The sequence below is a fragment of the Thunnus thynnus genome, chromosome 6 (assembly GCF_963924715.1).
Source record: "Thunnus thynnus chromosome 6, fThuThy2.1, whole genome shotgun sequence".
NCBI classification, from domain to species: domain Eukaryota; kingdom Metazoa; phylum Chordata; class Actinopteri; order Scombriformes; family Scombridae; genus Thunnus; species Thunnus thynnus.
Window position 1 is genome coordinate 14,740,857 of NC_089522.1, and position 24,283 is coordinate 14,765,139.

Genomic DNA, 24,283 nt, shown 5'->3' on the forward strand with positions numbered 1-24,283 from the left:
TTGTTACTGTTTAAAATTTCTTTAATGGTTCAGTTGGTATAGGATTTGGAAGCTTTAGGTCAAGACATGGTCAGCAGCCATACAAAACAAAACCAACTAATCAATGTCGACTGAGAGGAAAATAAAATAGATTAAAAAAAAGAAAAACTCAAAAAAAAAAAAAAAAAAAAAAGACAATTAGGCAACGTCAGGTCATCACAGTAAAAAGATACATCGATCCTAGTCAAACTCAGCATGCTGAAAATCAAATCCGGTAGCGCGCGCACACACACAATCTCACACACACACACACACACACACACACACACACACACACACACACACACACACACACACACACACAATCAATCAATCTCACACACACACACACACACACACACACACACACACACTGACATTCATTCACAACTTGAATGAAGGCTGTAGAACAACCCTGATAAGTAAAATGTACAGTAAGACACCTTTTAGAGAAAAAAAAAAAAAACAATGCATAGACAAATAAAGAATGTTTTAAAACAAAAGTAAACATTAAAAAGACAAATTTCTTTGTCATAGGCGGACAGCGTGACGGATCTGTTGGCCGTTTACATTGCGATGATTGCTGAGGACATTCAAATAGAAGTTATTGCGAACAAGATATAATGGATAACACTTTTTTTTTCTTTTCTTTTTCTTTTTTTTTTTTTTTTAACCCCGGAACACAAACGTCAAGAATGTACAAACAATGGTCACTGTGGCGAGGTTTCAAAGATCCTCGGCGCCACTTGAATGAACATTATAAACCACGAGGCAGACATGCTTGGCTTTCAAAACATTACGTTACAATTATCTTTTAAGTTATACAAGTTAACAAACTGTACTTAAAACACATTAAATATTGAGCATGTCACTAGAAAAACATGTCGGTTGTTAACAAGTATTCATTCGAGCTATTCCAGTTGAGTCAATTAACGCAGAGAAGATAGATTTCTAAATCGCTGAAGGAATAAAAACATGATTACAAAGTTTTTTTTCCCCCCTTTGAACCAAACAAAGAATCTCTGCGCTAAATATCAAAATGTATTTTTTTTTGCAAATAACCCATTGATAATAGTGCAAGAGAAACAGTACAGTCAGAAATAGCAGACGGTTCTGATGTTTGGCTTCACGTGTTTAGTTACAGGTAGTTAAAAATTAGAGTTTGAAAGGATTTCTTAGTGTGAAAACAGAACCGCCGCCGCCGCGGGTAACGTTAAAGAGCGACTCATGTTACGCTTTTACTATCTACTGGTTCTCCGTCTTTAATGATGCGTTTGAGGAACAGGGAGTCAATTCAGTAAACAATAAATTACAACTACAGCTCGTCTCTTATCAAATTTCTTAATATGTTAATTTTATCTTACAGATAAAAAACAAAAGAAAAAAAAAAATACAATTGGCACAATCAATTCATTATTGTATTTTCCCCGACTATCTGTACAATAAAAAAGGTTTTACATGTCACAAGAACCCAAAACCTGTGATTGTTTGGGGAGAATGTGTACACCTGTGTTTCATGTTTATGTGATTATGTCTGCTATAGTGTCTTTAAATTCATACGCTTTCCTCACGAGAAAAAAGCGTTGTTGCGCTCTCAACAGCCTATGGTTCAAAATAAAGCAGCAGAAGAACAAAGTGGGGCCTCATTTATAAAAAAAAAAAAACTGTGTGTAATGACGCATGAGGAGAAAACTGTGTACGCTCACCTTAACGCGATTTTCCATTCATAAATCACGCCGAACGTGTCACGAGCCTCGTTATCCTGCCCCGTTAACTCCCGTGATTACACAGGAATGATTAATGACGGGCCATGTTGTGAGTGTTAATACACACATCAATCAGCTTGTCATTCTAGTATTTGTACGTGAAAACAGAAGTCAGATTGCAAAGTGTGAAAGTAAAAGCTGTTGCTGCAGATGCCGAATACTTTTTTTTTTTTGTTTTTGTTCATATTTCTGTTTGATAGCAGCGGTGAACTCTGCATGATCAGAAAGCCGAATGATTCGGAGGTGAAAACATCAAGGTCGATGCCACAAACTGTGTTGCGGCTGCGTGTTTGTAAAGCAAAAGGGATAAAGATGAAGATCAGAGGTCACGGAGATCACTTGACCTCTCTGTGCTGGTTTTACTGATTATCTAACAGCAGATGAGACCACTAGAAGGTGATACAGAGACGTAGGTCATAGTTTGATAAGAACATTTACCTTCATTTTATAACTTTGTTCGTCAGCGTTTGACTCCCAGTAGATGTGTAGACGCTCTCCGGAAACATCTGTAACTCTAAATCCCAACATCTGCGTGAGAAGCGGCATTCGCATTTTTCCTTGTTTATAAATGAGGCCCCTGGTGTGACAGAACACAAAAGCCTTTATAACACAACAGCTAAATCAAAAACAATTTCAGCCCCATTAGGGGAAGCAGAAATAATTAAAATCTCTCCCCTAACACGATGAGTCGCCACACTCGCTGCTTGACCAAAACTATATTTCTCTTTGCTTCAATCAACTGCTTCCTGGTCAATTCATTCAGTGACCACAGCAGATATAACACGTAACACTGCCTAAAGTCTCAACACAGACAAAATAATACAAAACAAGACCAACCCCCCCCCCCCACCCAAAAAAAAAAACAAAACAAAACAAAAAAAACAACTACATTTGATATTCATCCACACAACCTGTGAGTGTTTTCACTGACACCTTGATGCCAAGGCTTCGACTCACAGTGACCCACTTGAGTGCATCTCAGGTAATGGTGTGCCAGCTTGTATGAGGAGGAGTCGGGATGGAAAAGGTTGGGGGAGAGTGAGGCAGCGACCTCCTGGTGTCTCTTCCCGTACCTCTTCTGTCCCTTCCAGGTGCCCCTCCTCTCCTGAGCTCATCAGTGTTGCGTTTGTGGAGTTTGGGTTGTTGTGGACCACGTGCAGGGCTGGGGCGGGACGGGGGCTGGGCTGGGCTGGGCTGGGCTGGGCTGGGCTGGGCTGGGCTGGGCTGGGTGGGGCGAGGCGGGGCGGGATGCGGTGGAGTGGGGGGGTGGGGTGGGATGGAGGGCCCAGGGTCACTGTCGCCGATCCTCCGTCTCTGACCGTGAGAACGCCATCACCACGTCCTCTGCACCTGTAAACCGACAGCAGGAAGTCAGAGAAGTCTGCAGACGCTGACGTCAACCAACATGGACGACAAACCAACATTAAGGAGAATGAAATGTTATTGCTGACTCATCGTAGAGGCCAAAATCTGATCATGATCGCCGTTATTAGCTCTTTCTAAACAAACTGACATGCCCAGATCTCTTTGTGGTGAAAGAACATGTGACCCAGAGCGACGGTGTGGCTCACTGACATGTTTTTAATGATTTTTGGACAATAATGGAGCTCTAAGGCACAGAGGAATAAGATATATCAGGCTTTGGACACACGCACAATACTTGTAAGTAGGATGAGTTCATTGTTGGTTTGACTCTGCACGTGAGATTTGTTGACAATAAGAAAAATATTTAAAAAATTACAGCTTTATCCTTCAGTTTTAATGTGTCAAAAAGAAAAAATCCAGAAATAAGTCACCTTTTGTGTCTATTTAACACACTGGTAAGTTAATTAGTTGTGATTTGGACAAATGTAATGTAATGTCACAGAAAAACATATTTACTTTCATGACTAACAGGAAATGACTCATTTGTTTGACTTAAGTCAATTGTAGGTGTGTACTGATGTCTAAATGTATGACTACCTTGTGAACCATCAACTCACGTTGACGGAAACACACAAAACAGATGATCTGCATTCAGATACGTCTATATGTGCCTGCAGTTCCCACCTGGCCACAGGTACTAAAATATGATCAGATTTCAGTTGTTTTTGAGAGAAACTGCTAAACAACAAAATATACTCATTTGGTCTGAATCATGTATGACTCCAGAAGAGGCAAATCAACTCTAGCTGTGCACACACACAAGGAGACTGTTCAGTGTGATCACAACTACACTGTTTTTAAGTCTACAGTCATCTCAGAGCACAGTTGAATGTTTGTTTGAGTCACCAGATCCCAGTCAGTCTTAAACACGTTTGAGCAACCCACATGTGATCGGATCACCCAAAAATAAATTTTAGTGAAAAGTGTGAAAGGAGCACAGTTTTCTACAGGCCGACAGCTGTGACTATAAAGCCGAGTGGGAATACGCCTCCATGAAAATCCTTTTGGCGCATGCAGGTAAATTTCATCTGTCGCCGTGTTCACCTGTTGTGGAAAGGCACCGCCTGGCGTCGCCGCACCCTGACGAGAGATAGTGTAAACACATCGAGTGGCCCGCTGACAGCAGCATCCTGCTCTGACACGATAACACTCAGATCTGAGACTTCAATACTATTCAATCTCCTCTGCGGTTGCGGCTCAGGCTGTGAGGTGCAAGATTGCTTGTGAGTAAACAATATCAGATTCTAGCTGATGATATAAACTTCACCAAGATGTGGAAAAAAACAACAACAATGGGCCCAAAGAAAGGAGAGAAATGAAGTTATGATTTCTTTTTATTTCTTTTGTGCTTCTTTCACTTTTACCAAGTTAATGAGGACTACTGATAATTACAGCCTTATCTGGGTTGAGTCAACTAATGGATCCTGCCAGCTACACAATAGGACTTTGTCAGCTGGCTTTTGTTTAACAAGGAATCATTCATTAGTCTGTTGCCAACTGTGATTCATCATGTCGTTTGGGCCTGCCCACACCTGCCCAGACAGTCTTTCTCTGATAAATGAAAATACATTTTCCAATTTATTAAGTTAAATAAAATACATTTTGTGCTTTTATACAACCGCTCCTTTACACAGGCCTGATTATTTGGCAACGACTCGTTTTAATTTGAGCCATTCAGCCTGTAGACCCTCCATAAAAAAAGAGAGAGCGCCAAAACATCTTCTGCGAGATGAAGTAGGGAAGTAAAAACCCCTCTTGCACTGTCATGGTTGGCAGCCTGGTGAAATGCAATTGCTTCTTGGTAATGAAAGTACATTGAGTGTAAGAGAGAGAGACCACAAAATGCATAACAGGAACATTTCGAGTCTCCTCCGACTCTTAAATTAAAAAGCGTCTCTTGAAGAAGACGACGGCCAAATGGCAACTAGGTGCGGTGGCCTACAGTGAGCGTGATCGCGTACTGAAATAAATACATCTTGACAAGCTATGATCACATAAATATCATCAACACCAAGCTCCACACCTTTTCAGATGGTCGAGAAGAAAATGGCACCTTGTGCACGTCTGCTATAAAAAGCCTCTCTTCGCCACAGCCCTCGAGTGCTTGTTAGATTTAATTATTGTGGAGATATGAAAGTAGGCCAGAGACTGTGAGCTTCCACATGTATTTGGCACAAAGGGCGGACCCTCCTCACCAGACATCGAAGACCCCTCCAAAAAACACAGAATTTTTGTGTTTCATTTGGCTATCTCTACGGGGAGGATAATTAGCATATTTCTGTGCTGCATTTAGGTCGGCGTGAGCTTGGTAAGATGAAGACTTTTGGGGGGGGAGGGCGCCTTTTAATATCAACTTTCAAGTTCCCGTTCCCGTGGGAGCTCATTGGCTTACCAAATGAGGTTATGGTTAAAGCCAATAGGCAGAAGCAGCACCAGGAGAGAAACCAGAGACAGAGTGATGAGAAAATATTGGCAGAGACACACTGTTCGACTTTAGTTAATAACATAAATCTCATCTGCTTTGAGACAGCACGTACGGATAATGATGCCTGAACAAGAGACAATTATGTAATACACAATAGCAGCTCGACCTGAATTACACTTCAGCTGAATGGCATTACTGTTCAAGATGATGTTTTGGCGCAGGAACTTGCAATAGCACCCATTTATCACAATGAACGCCAGACTGAATCATTCTATAGTTGTATGAAGGAGTTCATCGTTGTGTGACGGGCAGTTCAGGGGAAGGACATGACGGACGCTGCGCAATTTGAGCCGAATGACCAGCAGAAACACTATCAAAATATATTGAGAGAGCCAAGTGGATGATGGGAAATTGGGAGGCTATATCTGTTTTACTTGACTGACTGAGAGTCATTGTCAGACCTTGCCCTGCCATCATATAATACACACACACACACACACACACACACAAACAAGCTGTAACCAACACGTCAAGCCCCTTAAAGCTGTTGCCTAGCGACAGATAAAAATCAGATCGCATCACTGGACGGGAGGCTGCTGCTGATGCTGCCTCTGAGCAAACGGCTTTTAGTTTATTTCAATGCCGCTCTGTGTCCAGCCGTTCTCTGGCCCCTCCCTCCACCGTGCACTGATCCCCTCCTCGCCTCGCACGACGGGGGTAAACAGAGCGGCTCCGGACGGTGGATTACATAAACAGCAGCAACAACGAGCATGCCGTCCGATTTGTGCTCTATAAATACTTTAAGGGGGAATAACTCTCGTTTGTTACAGAAATTGTCTTTACAGGAAAAGTAGAGATCGAAAGGAAAAACTATTTCCACATAAAGTCAGTGTTTTTGTTTTCAAATAAATACTGCAGAGATTATGAAAAGAAATCGGGGTAAACAGAGACGACATCGATAAAGCCGTGTCTCAAATTCAAATATGCATCATCACCGTCATTTATAAAGCAAAAATGCCTGACTTCAGCTTCTCAAATGTGAAGGTTTAGTGCTTTTCTCTGCTTTATATAATTGTACACTGAATATCTTTAGGTTTTGGACTGTTGGTGAGAAAAACAAGCTGAAGACTTCACTGTGGGCACCTTAACAGAAGTTGGGAGGGAAATTTTTTACAATCTTTTGACATTTTATTGACAAAACAATTAATCAATTAATTGAAAAAGAAAAAAAAAGAAAGAAAACAGTAAATAATCTTAGTTGCAGCCCTGGCTTCATCCTATCAAAGCCAGCCAGAACCACAACATTATTCACCTGAACTGATTCTAATTCACAAAATAAAATAAAGTCTGTCTGCACACTTCTAGGAGTCTGTAAATCACTATTTAACTGAGAACAGGTAGCCTAAGACGAATATCAAAACAAACACAGTTCTATTAAAACCTCTCAGGATGAGAAAGCTGTGAAATTAACCCAAAGGGAGTCTGTTTGAAGTTAAAGGCACCAAACTGCGTCCCTCTGGTCCCTCCTGCCTGAATAAGCAGAGAAGCAGCCATATGATGTGCTGCAGTGCTGTTATTAGTCAGAGGAGCAACTGCATTATTCCAGGTCACAATCTGTGCAGACCGGACCCCGATCCCACACACACACATGAAAATGACAGCAAGGGCGTGTTAAGAAGCTACACAGCGGGGGGAGTGTGTGTGGTCCAGCTCAACATGTTGACACCAACAAACACAGTAGGTGTACTTTAGACAGTGAGCGCCTTTAACAAGCTAAACTACTAGAATCTAAATCAAGTATTAAGTCTCTTCTTGGTTTACATTATGGAAGAGAGAGCAAAAGGTTAATCTTAATTTCTCCTATCATGACTTATTGTCTCTTACATCATTATTCTGGACTCACAAGTGTTACAAATGCATTTAAGTTCAGACGTCTGCACCAATATATATATTATAAATCCATTATAAAATGATCCTGTTTTCCATGCTGTATTTCTATAATTTGTCTTTCTTGTTCTACTCTGTACACACAGCATCTGTAGCACATCAATCCGTCCTGGGTGTGGGATCCCTCCTCTGTTGCTCTTCCTGAGGATTCTTCCATTTTTTCCCTGTTAAAGGGTTTTTTTTTAGGGAGTTTTCCTCATTTGAATAGAGGGTCTATGGACAGTGGATGTTGTATTGCTGTACAGATTGTAAAGCCCTCCTGAGGCAAATTTGTGATTTGTGATATACAAATAAAATGGACCTGACTTGACTACCAATAAGATGGCAATGTCTTAAATCCTGTTATGTAGATTTTTAAAAAGAGAGAAAAGTAAAAAACTAAACTATGTGCAAATAAATGATTTAAGATTCCACAGAGAAAGTCAAACGTGTGCAACAGTTTGTTCTTCACTTCACACTGTGATAACGAGCTTTCAAATTAGGTTAAAGGATGTAGCAAATTATTTTCCTGAGTCATTTTTCTCCTCCAAATGGATCCTCTAGAGTTGACATTTTACAAGCCGCATCAAGAAGATAAATTAGTTTATAAGGCAGCAGATTTAGAGAGCAGGTCCAGAACTCAAGATCAGTTTGGTTTCTGTTTCCAAAGAAGCTGAACTCATTAGAAAGAAAATTAGCTGATTAAGCACATCTGAGTTGGAAACAGTTGACCCAAAACTATCTCTTAACATTTGTCTATACAACCACACACCTTTTGACATATTTGTAATAGAGATGAGAGCATATTTAAAGAGAAAAATCAAGCCTCTGTGTTTCAGTGAAATGAGTCAGGTATACATGGTAGCTCATAAATCTGAGTCTCTGGCTCTGATTCATGCTGCAGTGAGGAACAGGATAAAGTAAGAATCGATACCACTCTGCTCTGACTGAGCCGACAAACAAAGGCGGGTCCTTCCTCTGTGTCACAGGGCTTCACTTGGAAAAGCACGTTTAAGTATTGCGTGATACAGGGATTGTAACACAGACAAAAGGGAACAAGATAGCGAATCGATTGCTTGAGGCTGCTGTAATATCTGCAACAAGCGGCCATATTTCTGTAAGAAGGGACGGGACTGACGGACGGAGATTAGAATATCACACTCTGGCTGTGTAATTAGCACTCCAGCTTGCCTCCAGGCCCCCTAATGACACCTGCTCCAATCTACCGCTGCAGCACGTCGCAACAACACCAAAGCCCACAGGGAAGCTTAGCTTTCCTGGGACAACTGAGATTGCTATGGCAACCCCATCCATGTCTCTCCTCTTTTGTTGAGGCCCCTCAGCCGTCCTACTGGATCTGGGAGGAGTAAACTTTCTCTGTCAAATCAGACAGAATAACAATTCCTGAGATTGCCGGCTTTATGTGTGGCTCTGACAAACTGTATTGTTTAAAACGACATGATGTCAGTTATAGGAAGCTGTGAATTAGACGGCTGAAGGAAGAAGAATAACAGCCTGATTATTAAGACAAAACTCTTCTTCCCTCAAATATACTGTGACTACTGTGCCACAGCAAAGTCTCTGTAGCATAAGTAACACAGTTATTATTCAGCATTACCCAAAAAGGAGCAAATTACACTGAAACAGAGCCCCTTAAAAATCCAGCGCCTCGTTTAATGAGTTCAGATTTCAATACCAATCAGGACAAGTATTTAAACATAGCATTCAAAGTCTTGCTCCTCTAGAATTCAGTCACATCAAGGTATTCACAAAAAGAGAGCTCAATGAAAAAAAATCATTCTCAGCCTTTGGCAGAGAATTCCTCTTTGGCCTGATTAAAATTGCAAAACAAAATTCTGTATTTGCATGTATGGTAATCAGCCAATTAAAACTAAAAATGCAAATTCAGTGACCCATAGACTTAAAAGAAATATGAGTAGCAACCCCCGAGTTGCTTTTATCTTGTTTCTTACAAGGAAGAAAGCAGAATAACATTTGACAGCTAAGTAGAGTCTGAGGGAATCGTTCAGGGTTTCGGCAACATTTCCAATCAGTCTGATCAGATGATGATGAAGAACGACAACATTTCTGGATAGATTCCACTGCAATACTTATAAATGTATTTTCTTATCAGAATATGCTAAGCCAACAACAGCAATGATGTTATCCATTTGTCAAATTAGCTTCTGTGTCTTCTCTCACCTACTCTCCTATTTAACATTTCCTGAATACAGCCCGGCCTTGACTTGGAGCAATCAATACCCAAGTGTGTCACCACTACGCCATCGTGCCCTCAGCGCCCTCTGAGCATGCCGCCACTCAATCGATGAGGCTATGTCTGACACGTGACACTATCGCTCCGTGCTGGGACCCCTTGAGGACGCTGCTATCAGGGCGTCCTGCGTCAGCATGTTCAAACCATCACGCTTCTGTGCCTGGACGGGTTTAGTTTCATACTCAAGAGGGACAAATCCTTTTGGCCGGGGCTCATCTGACCTCTGTGGGTGTCTCCAGTGAAAACATTGTTCCAATTTAGCTGAATTTAACAATGTATATTATTGATGACAAAAGATTCTATAAACCTTTAAAGATGCAGAGTCATCCACTCTACATTATTACTCCCTAAAACAGCCAGCTGAGTAGCCAAGATAGAAAATGATGCTCCTTTTACTACAGCTGTTACCAAATCAATATTACACTATTTCCATCATACGCATGAGCAGGAGAGGAGGTGAGCTTTTGAAAATGCTGTAAAAAGAGATTTGTACACAAAAAAAACAAAAAAACAGGTGGATTTAGTGTTGACTGCTAGACGTTTTCAAACCTTAAGAACTATTTGAACCTAACAGAAATCTCATAATCTCACAACTTGAATATATTTGCTTAAGCTGTCCGCTACAGAGATTGATCAGAAAGGCCTGGGTGTGGAGGTGGAACTGAGGTGAGCAGACACAGACAAACAACCGTCGCCTGAAAAACTGCTGGCTGGTCACAGAAGGTGTCCGTCTGGCTGGACGGTCAGTACTGCTGCTGCATACAGCAGAACGAGGGGAAAGGTCTACTGTCATTGTAATGAAGTACGAACAGGGTGAACCACAGAGCACAACCTGATCTATCTCAACATTAACACCCCCTCTGGCATAGACCTTGAAAATTAAATAATTAAGTACAATTAACACATTGAAATTCACCCATTAACACCTTTTCCCCCAAAATTTCCGTGCAGCATTCGCACAGTTATTTACATTTTATTTATTGACTTTGATCAAATAGTTTGCTTTGTACTATTTCATGTCAGTAATCTGTTGTTTGAAGCCTGTTCTTATGTGAAAATACATTTTAAGAAGGACAGTGAGTGCAAGTTGCTAGGCAATAAAATGTTTCCTTTCATCTATTTTTTACCCTATTACCAAGTCTAAATGAGATCAAATAGAGGACTTCCCTCTTCATGTAACTGAACCTCTTCACACTACCTCAAAGGATCCCGAATGTGCTGATGCCTACAAACTACTGTCCTTCAGCGCTGGGCTGAATATTTAAAAGTGATTAACTCGCAGCTATCTCCACGATGCCTAATCACAGTACTTTAGATAAGATGCAGACCACAAATTATTTATTAGTGCACCGTGGAGGTGGCAGGCTGCCAAATGACACTAAACGCGTCTGTTTTTGTGATGTATAATGCATACTCAGAGCACCTTTCACCAGTCATCTTCGTTCATATTTAATGAGGCTCTTCCTCACAGTATTGACACAGCACAGAGATTGAGTTCTGTATCTTCTAAAGGGCATGAAGAAACAGAACGAGGGCACGCTGCAGAAAATAACATCTAGTCTGTAGTTGTTTAACCAGATAGAAAATGAATGACTCAAGAAAATCTGTGCTGATCTCACATTCGGGTGCTTCTGATACCATCTTTCCTATCTGATGCAATACTTTATGTTGTGCCGTTTGATGAAGAAATCCATTGTAATAATGAGATCTACACTGTCCATGATGCAACGACCTGGATTTTAGACTGTTAATGATGCGTCCCATACTGCGGAACGAGGCTGAACTTAACAGAAATATGATGATGCATTGTAATATCCTGCAGGTTAAAACAAAGATACTAAAAACACCAGAGCAGGAGAAAAACACAAAGTCATTGCACTTTTTACTCGCCTCCTTAATACCTTCTGTAATCATAAACCTAATCCTTCTCCTGCACGGAAAATCACATATTCATCAATCCAAACAACACCTTTGTTTCCTGGCAGAGCAAGGACACAGACAAGGAGACATAACAACTCACTGTAGGTAAAGTGTCACAGGCAATTTTCTCAACTTTAAGCCCCCCTGAGGGTCCAATATCATGAGGGACTAAGCAAAGCCTGAGCAGTGCTATGACAGGGGGGGCTCCTATCTGACAGACATGTTTGGAGTGAGCCTGGAAAGCAGCTGATAAGTGTATTAACAAAAAAAAAAAAAAAAAATCAAGAACAGCAACTATTTTTCAGGTAACTGCAGTGCTTCTGCATATTCACCATTATGTTTAATCTAGCACCATCTTGTGGTGTAAAAATATGAAAATTGTGGTGGAAGAAAAAGAAAGCTCAAAGGCCCCCTCTAGTGGCCTGAAGAAGCATCACGGTCATATTACTGGGCAAACTGAGTCTTAACAACATGCATGAACAGTGATTTGCTTTATCATGTAAACACCACAATGTCTGAAGTCATACGTGTGTTAAGCGCACTATCTAGGCCACTTGTGAGAAGCAGCAGTGAAACTAGTGACACACTCATGCTGAGGATGAATCACTCTGTTCCAGTCAGCCACACTGTTTGCTGTATGAGTAATTTCAGTGCTGGTGGGCTGCTGAGTCGGCCTCAATGCACAGTCAGGGAATCCGTTAGGCCTGCTGGGGCACGGGCTCTAGAGGAGTGATGTGTGCGGAGGGATTTTCCCTTGTTTTCAATGTCGGTACAGTAGCACTTCTGCGATGTGTAAGGGTGGTGTTTGTGGTTTAATGTTGTTCTAAACGTATTTTCGTATTAAAACCACTGACACAAACACTCTCTACCCTTACACCTTCAAAAAACAAAATATTGAAACTAGAGCTAAAACAACATATATTAAATATGTATTTTTTAAAAAACTACAAGTATTGACTGTAGTTACTTTTTACTGTAGTCAGTAAAAGGTTACTAAATCACTTCTAAATCACACAAGTCAGAACTATTTTCAGCTAAAAACATGACAAATTCCTAACTGGAAGAGTGTTGATCTCTGCCAGGTGTGTCTGGGGGCATGTGGGTGGGGAACAGGAAGTGCGGGCAGGTGGTGTACAGCATGTACGCATGAGAGTAGAATAGAATTGAATTTATTTTGGTGTCCAAAATCATAGCCACATAAAAAAAGAGTGATACTTTAAATTCCTGCAGTCTGAAAAAGATGTAGTCTGAAGCTACAGCTTATAACGTCTACCACTGTATCGACACCTCATGTTTAACCTCAAAGGTAGTATCAAAAAACTGCATAGAGTAGTGGGATGGATGGGAGACTGTGCAGGTTACATTATCAAGGTGTAACCAGAGTAGACGGGCTTTATGGCGTGTTTATAGCGTCAGAACTGTGGAGGGAGTGATGACTGTAGGTTTTTCTGCTGAGTGAAACCAGCGGGGGGAATAAGAACGAGAAGGTGATTTGAATACAGGCGAAGTCGATATACAGCAAAATATGTTTGTGTGTTTGTGTGTGTGTGTGTGTGTGTGTGTGTGTGTGTGTGTGTGTGTGTGTGTGTGTGACAGCCTTACCCTGGTCTATGTTGTGCTGTGGTAGCTGGCTCATCTGACTGTGGACCACACCTGCGTAATTCCGGAGAAAAGCTTCTTCACTCGGCGTGAGCTAGAGACGGGTGAAAAAGTGACGTTAAGAACAAAACCTGAATTCATCTTGAAGGAGAAGTTCTCTAAACTAAATTTCAAACAAAATAACACTTTTAAGAATTAGTTTCTTACTTTCATTCAACAGCTCTCAGTTTGTGTCCTGGTATAAGACTTTCTCTTAAACCATTTTAGAGTCAAAGGCATATTTGACTCTGAACCTGCTAACTATCTAGTAAGTGAAAGTTAGCCTACAGTTGTTTCAAGAGTGGAGGTTAAGGTTAGACATTTCATAATGACTCTTGGTTATCAGACAAATGTTTTGACTTTGTGGTTTAGTTTTGGTAAGCACTTGTTCATCACTCGGAAACCTAGACTGAAATGTGTAAAAATACAATTTACTTTATATTATTAAATTTAAGAAATACATTATTTTTATAAATGGATAGACAATAGTGACTGGGTTGATGATGATGGTGGCAATCATTAATGATGAATGATTTTTGACTTTAATCATATCCAAAGTAAAGCACATATTTAAACTTCTGTACACAGCGACTGAGGATTCACAGCATCAAAGTTACACATCAGATGATGTTGGGCGATGATGTCCCGTGTCAGGGTTCTCATTTTAGCCTGTGACTAAATCAATTTCGTCGCCTAAAATGACCATAGCAAACTGGTTTTATCAGCTGTGTCTAATTAAGAGTGTTACTCAAATCACAAAAGGAAACTCATCTGTTGTCTGGTTAGTGTGCTGTCTGCATGCCAGGACCAGAGTGCAGACTGTGTCTGACTGTGCTATTCAAACAAAAAACAACATCTATGTTCACTTCCTCCACACTGTCATGTGTCAAGTGGCATTTAGATAAAACTTCAGTCAGTACCTGAGCTGAAGAGAAAACATGTCATGAGCTGTTATCCGTTCTTCTGATGCAACAAACAAATTCAGCTGGAAACTGAATCTCATAACAAATATTTATCTAAAAATGACAGGTGTATCTGAAGGAAAGCGGAACCTAAAGGGACAACAGGGGGACTTTGTCCTAGATAACTTCAAAAAAATTAGGAATACAGTCAATTTTACTTTCAGTCTGTCCTAAGTAATTACCTCTCCGCCAAAATAGACATGTGCTTCTCTACATTAAAGAATAAAAATCTTGCAGATGTTTGCTGCTTCGTCTACGTTTGTTCATAGCAGCATCTCCTGCTTCTGTTAGACGCAGTGAACACAAACATTTTGACATGGTAAAGATAATTTCTAGTGTTGACGGCAAAGTTTCATAGGTTTCAGGATGACATCATTGTGTGCATGAGCAGGACAATATACAGTGCTAAAAATTATCATCTGAAAAATGTCAATACCCGATGTAAAATGTCACATGATGGTAGTATGTTCTAGTAAAGACCCCGTACGTACATTTGATCCCATTTTCTTTAGCATGAGCAGGACCCGCACTTTCTGTTGGATGTACATGTCTTCAGGAGACTTCCCCGGGGCCTCCTCGCGGTTCATCCCCCCTGCTCCTGTGGCTCTGCGTACACAAACAAATCCACGTTACACAAGACCTGTGAAAAACCGCAGCTATACAAACACATTCACAGGATTGTTTCTGCCACATAATCTGAATGCTGTTAAGTTGATAGTGTGATACTCCACTTAAAAATCTTCCACTCAACACTCAACCCTGCAGGCCTGAAAAGTTTTAACCAGCTAGATAAACAGTGATTTTACCTGTTTTCTCCTGTTTCCTTTGTGTTTTGTGTAATTCTACAGTATTAACTATTAATTCTGCATTGAATAAAGCTTTTCAGACAGAACATCTGCATTGATAACAACTGTAGAAGTCATAATAACCTTGGCAGTGTTTTCAAATGTTTCTAATCTGCCTTCTCAGATGGACAGCACTAGACTGGAACTAGATGTTTTACAGAAATAGAGACTCACGTATATGTGATAAGCACTTATAGTATAAACAGTGATGGTATTAGAAGTAGGGGGCCGTGTCTCGGTGCAGTCACGGTGCAGGTTGGGCGTTTCGCAGCTTGAATGGCTGTCAAACTCATTAATATTGCATGTTAGTTTTCACACAGATCTCGCCCCTGCCTGCTCCTTCCATCTCTAACTCTCCGTCTAACTAATGACCTATTTTCACTGTCAGTCTGCGGAGATGCAAAATATAGGCAAAGGGGGAGGGAAAAGAAGGCGATAAAAGGAGCTGCCAAAGCTAATGCGGACGACAGAAAAGGGATAGGTTCCGCTGCGATAGCACGCACACACACACACACACACACATCAAGGTCGTCTGCTGTCCCATTAGATCTCTATGCGCAAATAAGACGGAGGCATACGGCGCGGCTTAATATCCAGCCTAGATTTGCTAATTGAAAAAGCTACATGTGCAGAAGAAATAATTCACAGAAAAGAGCAAAATAAATCTTTAAACAGATAAATCTTGTGAAAAAAATTATGATTTAATGGAGAGAATATCAGTATGCAAGTCAGGATTTGTTCCCCTCCAAGAATCTTTCATAAAAAGCCTATGGGAGCCACAGTGACTATGATAGTTCTGGCAATTTATTTTGGCCTCTTATCTATACAAAGGACCACTAATGCATGTTGACAGGCTGTTTGATGTGGGGTTATATTTAATTGAGGAGCTGGCTCGCCATCCCCCCTTCCCAGAGCCCAGGGGTGGGGGTGGGTGGGGGGGGATGAATGGGGCACCGTTGGCCATTGGCTAGCTTTTGGGTGCCACTGTGAGCGTGTGGATTTACCCAGATCAGAGCAGCTGGAGACCATGCTTCTAGCTATAGTCTTTATAATTATAGCAACCTTTGGTGGCTGTTTACTGCGAGCGACTAGGACTTTACTTTGCTTTCTTGTCTGTTTTCAGCCACACAAAGTGGTAGCGGGACACATGAGTTGAATGCATTAGTTATACACTTCAACCTGAGCGTCACCCGTACTTTAATTGGAGACTCAAAGCAAGACAGACATGAAAAAAAAAAACGGGGAGAGCTTGCCAGTGTCAGTTCAGTGGCTCAGTACACCTTCGGGGATTGGAGGTGGTGCTGGTGTGTGAATGTGTTTGGGTGGGGGTAGCGAGGATGTTGGTAGAGGGTGTATGTAGGGGGGGGCGGGGGGTGGGGGTTAGTGTCTCAGATCAGCAGCAGTGACACGTTTGATCACGTCTCCGAGCTCCTCGCTTCAGACAAATGGGAGAGCTAAGACTCCAGGCAGAGAGATTTTCCAAGCGTGACGACATACAGTATGAAGCATGACAGAAACTCAGAGGCAGCGATCTGCTTGTCTCAGACGCACACTGGGAGTAAAACAGTCGCTGCATACGAGTAGGTAAAGACTAGAGGATGAAGAAGAGGATTACTCTACTTGCCAAAAGGTGTTAGAAAGGAAAGATTATACAACAAAGATTTATTAATATTCAGGCGTATTTTGAGACTTGACAACTTCACTATTTTCATGTCTGCTACTGCTGGGACAAAAGGCCATTATATCCCACATTCATCATCTGTATAAATAGGACTACTGCTTTCATGACTGAGGCATTTGTGATCCTCTGATCTTTGCTTTTGAAGTTTGAAAACTGGCCATATTTAGTACCATCTCTGCCCAGGCTCCCAACTGTTTTGTGGGTTGCAATTTGTGTTTCTACCGGCAAAAATAATGATTTTATCTTATCCCACTTTCACAGTGATATCTGGTGTAAGAAGAACAAACACAGTGCACAAAGTCCCAAAGGGAAAATCCCTGTAGGAAGAAGAAACAACCTGGAATTTAATAATGAGGATGATCAGTGATGTTCTTCCATTGTCGTGATATGTTTGTGAGTCACTTAAAAAAAAAAAAAAAGAGGAAAGGAAAAGGAGTCAGCTCCATCTCTCTGTGGATTTCACCTGTTCTTCAGGTTGGAGGGGGCAGAGATGACTATTTTGGGCAGGAGCAGCGGAGAACAGCTATAAATCTGGAAATATTACTGTTCTAGCTGACAACATGTACACAACAGTGATTAACATTGTGCATGTGATTATGTAACATGTTTTTTCATCCATACAATTCTGCTGAACAAACTAGCTTTACAGCCATATTTATATTTCCAACAATACTCCAGATGGTACTTTAGTGCCTGTCGTCCAACGCCTCACTGCCGCAGACTTAACCTCAAAAGAATGCTCTCCTACCTGGGTTTCACTGTTGTATTACAACATTTTAAGTCCAGCTGAAGATGATTTTTAAGCTAAAAATCAGTGTCCAAACAGTTGGGTCTATTGTTGGTAGTTAGTTAGGTGGACAAAGGCCTGTATCTTAGAATATTTGTCTTCTTTAATATTATTTTTTGGCATTTTTGCCTTTATTTGACAGCCGAAGGTGCAGAGAGACAGGAAACAGGGGCAGAGAGAAGGGCACAATGCCACAAAGGTCTGCGGCTGGAATCAAACTGCTGACACGTGTCCTAACCTGCAGTCCACGCGCCCCATATTTAACCATTTCAATCCTGCAGCTAATGCTTACCATTGATTAATCTGTTGATTATATAAACACCTTTTGTGAAAAATAAAAATTAAATATGGAAAAGGTGATATCACAATTTGCCAGAGGCCAAAGTGAAGTTCAAATTGCATTTTTTGTCTAAGCAACCTAAAGATTAATTTATAAAAATATTTTACTTAAGAAATAACTTAAATAATAAAATGAACAAAACTATTGTTTATTAATTTTCTATTTGACCCATCACTTAAGCGAGTGAGTAGTCGTATTGCATTTGTATTACAGAAAATGCAGACTGACCAATAGATAAGTTGCAAGAGAATGACATGATTTTTCCGTAATGCGTCTCCTAATATTGTTCTGATAAAACTCTTCTGGGACGACATAAAACACAAACTGTTCTATTTATAAAGGACCAGCGTCTGAATTAAAATGTTGCCACTTCAGCGAACGACAACGTCTATGGATGCCACTCCTTGACAGTTTACACCTAACTTTTTCTGTGCGATATTCGTATGATCTGACACATCAGGGTATTGTTGGCATTTTCATGTTTGTATCATTTTTACACAAGAAGACAGTTTTAAAAAAAACATCTATTCTTATAAAATGATTGCGGAGATAAAAGATGTCTCTGAATGCAGCCGTAAAGACAAAAATTAGAAGTGACAAACCTGTGCTAAAAATCTATAAATAGTGTTTTAGAAGAAACTTAGTGTTTTGGAAAGCTATGTGTAGCCTACAAGGGTTATTCAAGCTGCTTCTGATATACACTCACTTCTGTGTATGTCTTAAATCGTTTAGAGGGTCACAATAAGGATCCTGTCAAACTCCTTTGTGTGTGCCCGATGTGAGGTTCTAGAGGTGGGCTGGCTCAACGCTAATCCCTCGAGGGATGCTCAGCCAGCCTCAGACACATGCAGCTAATATTCCAGACGTAATCAAAGGCTTTCTTTAACGCTGATCTGGGCCTAATCCCCCCTCTCTGCCCGTGGTGGGCTCTTGTCAGTGTTGTGATGTTGGGCTGAGCCCCTCTGGGTAACCCAGCAAAACCTCAGTATTACTGACACTGAACTGAGAAAGCTGACAGAAAGAAACAAACAAAAAAAATCAACACAAGGGCCAGATTTAAATCTTGTATCTGTATACACAGTAGTGGTGGTGGGACCCATAATAGATTAAAAATATACTGCAATACTCCTGCAATACTGGGGCTTACGTTTACCTTTAATACATGCATTTTAACAGTTCTACTTTATGGTATTTATGCCTTCAGCGGTATGCCAAGTTTTTAAAATAAGCTTGAAAATGTGTACCAACACTTGATACGTACTGTTTCTCAGTTGTGTACATATGAATTCTGGCTATCTAACAATTTTAGTGGTACTTTTTTATCGTTTATCACTTGCTACATAGTCTGGGAGATGTCTGCACACAATTTAATAATTTGTTCTCTCAGATTAATAATTTATGCGCATAAAGTACTTGCTTGCTGCTATGAATTTAACAATTTGTGCACACAAATTACTAAATCGTGTTCTCAATTTATTATAAAATTGTATTTTTTTTGCCTCCTCCCTCCCCCTCTTGTGGAGGGCATAATACACCTTTGATGCGGTGCTTCCAGTCAACCTGAAGTTTTATAAACTGGATGACATCCGCATTGTCATAGAAGTTTTTACTATGAAACAGTCAGTTATCCTGAAAAGTACTTTTGTGGGATCTCAAAGATTACACAACATTGTGTTTAACAGCCAAACACTGAAGAATATACATGTCAAAGATTTAATTAAAATAAATAAACAGTGAGTGTGAAGGATATAAACAAGACCAGAATAATGGTACTGAGGTGATAAGTTGCTAAATGCTAAATTGAGAGCACAAATTATGATTTTTTTTCTCCATGACACCTCCTGGGCTCCCTAATTTACAGATATGATGAATGGATGATCCATGATGTATGACAAGAAGATACGTGGCAAGATGGCTGTCTTGTCACATATCTTATATCAGTGAATGTCCTGTATATCAATCTTAAATTACCCTTCTAACACATGACATGAAACTGAATATCTGCTACTGCTATAAAAGATAATAAAAATAATAAATGTACGCAAAATCAGAAAAAAAAATGCATTTGTTCAATGCGATGAACTATTTTCAAGTGTTTTCTTTACATCATATGAAACTTCAAATATTAGTTTTTAATCAAATGAAGTGAGAACTTTCTCTTTGATCACTTTCGGGGCACTGATGAATGAAATATAACCATCAAATGTTCAATCAAAAAAAAAAAACTGTTGTTGTGACTTCAGCATCTACTGCAGGTACTAAAAAAAAAAAAAAATACAGCTCCTGCAAATGAGATTATGCTCCATTTTAAAGTACACACTCGCTGCATGACAGCCACTGCCACCGGGGTGCAACATTTCTAAAACACATCACAGATTCAGTTATGCTGTCTTAAAAATAGTGACAAGCCTACTCATTGCATGGCATCTGCATTTTGGATTTCTTGTGTGTGTTAGTGTCCATCAATGTCTCTGAGAAACCAAAACACAAAGAAGACTTCATTTCAACACTGTGACCAGGCCACACGGAGCAACAGGGGTCTGCTGCCAGGAATTACAGTATGCAATATGATAGTCCCTCACATTTGCTGAGGATCATGAAGGGCAGAGGCTGCCACAGTGCACCGACCCGGTCACACATGGCCCGGTCCAGCTTGTTGTTGGCTCTGGAATCGGCTGCTCACATGATGCACAGCGTCTGATTGTTTTACAAATCAAATTCCTCCAGCCAGCAGAAAAACTGGGGAAACAAGCCTCGGAGTTGACTCACAAACTGTGAGTTGAGTTTCGCTTCGCACAAAACTCTGTAAAAACTTGAACTCTACAAGACCCTGAAAGGTCAATAATCTCCGCACACAGGAAAAACTGAGAAGGAGAAATAACTCGAATTCAATCACGAGCTGCTCTAACATCCCAAGCAAATGTGTGAGAAACCTAAGTAGGCTACGAGCCTGGTGTGGCTGCCAGCTGAGCTGCCAACAACCTGGCCTGGTTCTGGAGAGCAGCTGTGTCACTGCAGGTACAAACATGCATGTAACAAAACCTATAAAAACAACTAGGAGTCATACTGAAATTAGGACAGAACAATATTCTCATTTATTTTCATACTGTGATACAAATTATGTTCTAAAAATGACCAAATTTGTTCTGAGATTTTATAAATGATATTTTGTTTCACAGATTCGGCGCTCTTGGCGGCACACCAAACACTGCAGAGTGTGACTTTTTGAGTAATACTGTCACACAGTATAAGGATATACAATTAATTGAGCTGCAACCAAAGATCATTTTTATTCCAATTAATCTAAAAAAAAATGTGTTTAGATCAATTAATTGATTGTTTACTCTATAAAATGTTACAGGTCCTCAGAGCACATGTTGAAGTCTTCAAATTGCATGTTTTGTCTAACCAACAGACCAAAACCCAAATATAATCAATTTACATTGAAATAAAACTGAGAAAAAAAGCAAATACTTACATTTTAGAAGCTGAAAGTCAAGAATGTTTGGCAGTTTTTCATGTTATACAATTTTTTGATTATCAAAATTGTTGAAAATGAATTTCTGATTATTTTGATATTGATCATAGTCCTACTGCCCAACAAGAACACAGCGTATACACATTCAAACCTGCACTAAACATTAGAAAAACCAGTTTACAAGCCATACATCCAGCAGACTGACTACCTTTGGGTCGGGGCAATGTGGGGTCCTGATACAGCGTGAGCCAGACGAGCAGACACTGCAGGCCAGGAAGGCTCTGGCTTGGACTTACTGGATGTCTGCATGCTGCCTTTGTGTGAAGCCATCTCCTCACATGTACAGTGCCCACAACAATGGCTACAGTATTTGGGGACAATGGTGATGAACTGGATTGTGAAAACATGATTGATAAGTAGGTCATGTCTTGTTGTCACCACGTGAGGCATGAACTCAAACAATCCTGCTCAACTGTACAGGCTTAGTTCATAGCTGGGGATCTGGGTGTGCTTAACTGTCCTTTGCAACTTAGATTAAAGCTATGACCCAACAAGTCAGTCACACTAGGCAATCCATGACAATTTAACATATATATATAGCATATATACCAAGCGCTAATACTTGTGACTGACTTATTGTTCGCCTGATGGTTCAGAAACCTTTTTTAAACAATTTGGTTCCTACTAGGGGGGGAAAAGTACACTTGTACCACTGAAATAACAGACCAACACAATTGATTGTACGATTATGAATTAAATTACTAATAACTATTTCTCAGTTTATTGTTGAACAATTTCAGGCAACTTGAGATTGCACATGTTTCAGTGATGTCTAATTTGTTATAACTGAATTGTTCACAGACCATGCTTCGCAACTCATAATTAAATCTGGTCTATGATCTCACAACATCTTTGCTCACTCCTCAGGGTCTCTCGAAGGAATTGAAACAGAAGCTGCTGCCTTAAGCTGTTCCCCTGAGGGTGCGGCTGCAAGATTTCAAAAGCGCCAACGTCAAGGCAGGGCATAAAATTCTGATTTGCGAATCGTTATATGATCTATGTGCTTGAAACAATGCAATGCAATGCAAATGTGCGTGATACCATGCGCAACAGACAAAGATGTGTGGATATATATCTGATATCTTACATAAAATACAACTGGCAAATGAGAAACTCTGCAATCTAGGTTGCGCTGAAAAGATGGCTATGTTAAAATGACTTTGTGATACTCTGGATGCCTCTGCCTCTGACTAGGCCACGAAAGGATGCATGCAACTCTAGAGTCATAGTGTCAATGGTTAAATGCTGACAGGCTGACAAGTGCTTGTGCCAAAACGCAGAGCAAGAGGCTGTGAGATGAACCAGGCCTCCCTCACAAACTCCGCTCGCAGGCAGCTGATGAGGTCCCCTCGGGGCTCGAGGGGGTCGAGCAGCCGCTGAAGAGCACCTGCCCTGACTGTGAGGAGGCGAGGAGAGGAGGGAGGGGGAATGTGCAAACTAAGGCAGGCTTGACATACTGTGGGTACATGACCAAGTCTGCTAGTTGCCAGGAGGGCTCAGAGCACTTGCCTGTGGCCAAAGCCTTGACACCCTCTGGCTGCAGCACTCATCAATGCCCTGCTGCCGGCAGGGTGCCAGCTTCACCACTCAAACGGTTGTCAGCTATCTGACATGTGGAGAAAGCAGACACTGTAAGGCAGGGTGGCACAATGCATCCATGGGTGGCACGGTCCAGAAATAGAAAACTGATGAAGGAGTTATGCGAAAAGCAGACTTGAGCATGAAAACCAAATTTGAAAGAAGGTGACCACATGTACAGCAGCATTATTAAATGTTCTCTCAGCATTATACACAGGTAGTGGTGAGTGAGACAAATGGGTCTGTAATTCATATTAACACGTAGGTTTGCATCATGTGCAGTTTTTATGTCGTTATTTACAATATTGTTAAAATCTTCGTCGGTGCCAGCGAGGATCTGCTTAACGGTTACTAACGTTAGCTGAGCTTGATTGGTTTTGACTGTAAGTTATTCACCGTTTTCGGGTAGTTTTCTTTACAGATATACTCTCAAAGGAAAAAAAAAAATCAGCAAATAAAAATGCCTGAACGTCAAACGTGGCGAGCTGAAACAAAAAAAGCGTTGGTTTTGTACGTGATGGACACACATGACTGTGAAAGGCTTCTTGTTATCATGTTGCGGGACGCAGACTGTTCAAACTGTAGCAGCGCTCTTGCTAGCAAGCAGCAAGCCTTCAACGCATTTTCGATGTGGCTTTTAAGCAAATATCCGTCGTGGAAAAAAATGTATGGAGAGTGTTCTCAATGTCTTACGAGTCGCCTTCGTTTTAACCTCGCCAAACATTTCATTAAGTCTCCATTAAATCCGCGCTACCCTAGGTAAAGCAGTCAATGCTAACCAGCCGAAGCTAGCTCGCTAGCATGCCCGAGACAAAAGCCTGAATGAAGTTCCTATGGGTGCAAACACCATCCAGGTACCGCTGCTCTGCCAGAAGTGCCGGGATTCAAACACAAGTATCGTTTCTAAAAAAAACCCTGACAATGTGCGACCCCTTAAGAAAAGCGGTTATTTATGAGCTTACCCCTCCTGGTCCAGCTTTTCTTTCTTCTGTGCTCTGTTTGAATGGTGTGTTGTTGTAGGAGGGCGTCCTGTTCCGGGGTCACATCCCTCCAGTCGGCTGAGCTCCGGAGAAGTGGCTCAACACAGCAGCAGCCAGAGTCCTGCTGCTTGTTCAGTACCGCTACTGGCCATCGGGGGCGACATCCGCACACCCAAAAC

At 40.9% G+C, this 24,283-nt stretch overlaps 1 protein-coding gene across 1 annotated transcript; it reads right to left on the reverse strand.

Annotated features, from left to right (window-relative positions):
• Positions 1–24,246, reverse strand: ctnnbip1 (catenin, beta interacting protein 1). Its single transcript, XM_067591968.1, has 4 exons — positions 24,087–24,246; positions 14,847–14,961; positions 13,358–13,448; positions 1–3,134 (listed from the first exon to the last, which is right to left on the reverse strand). The coding sequence occupies exons 2-4, from the start codon at positions 14,940–14,942 to the stop codon at positions 3,076–3,078; spliced, it is 246 nt and encodes an 81-aa protein (XP_067448069.1). The 5' UTR covers positions 14,943–14,961; positions 24,087–24,246; the 3' UTR covers positions 1–3,075.
• Between the last annotated feature and the right edge of the window lie 37 nt (positions 24,247–24,283).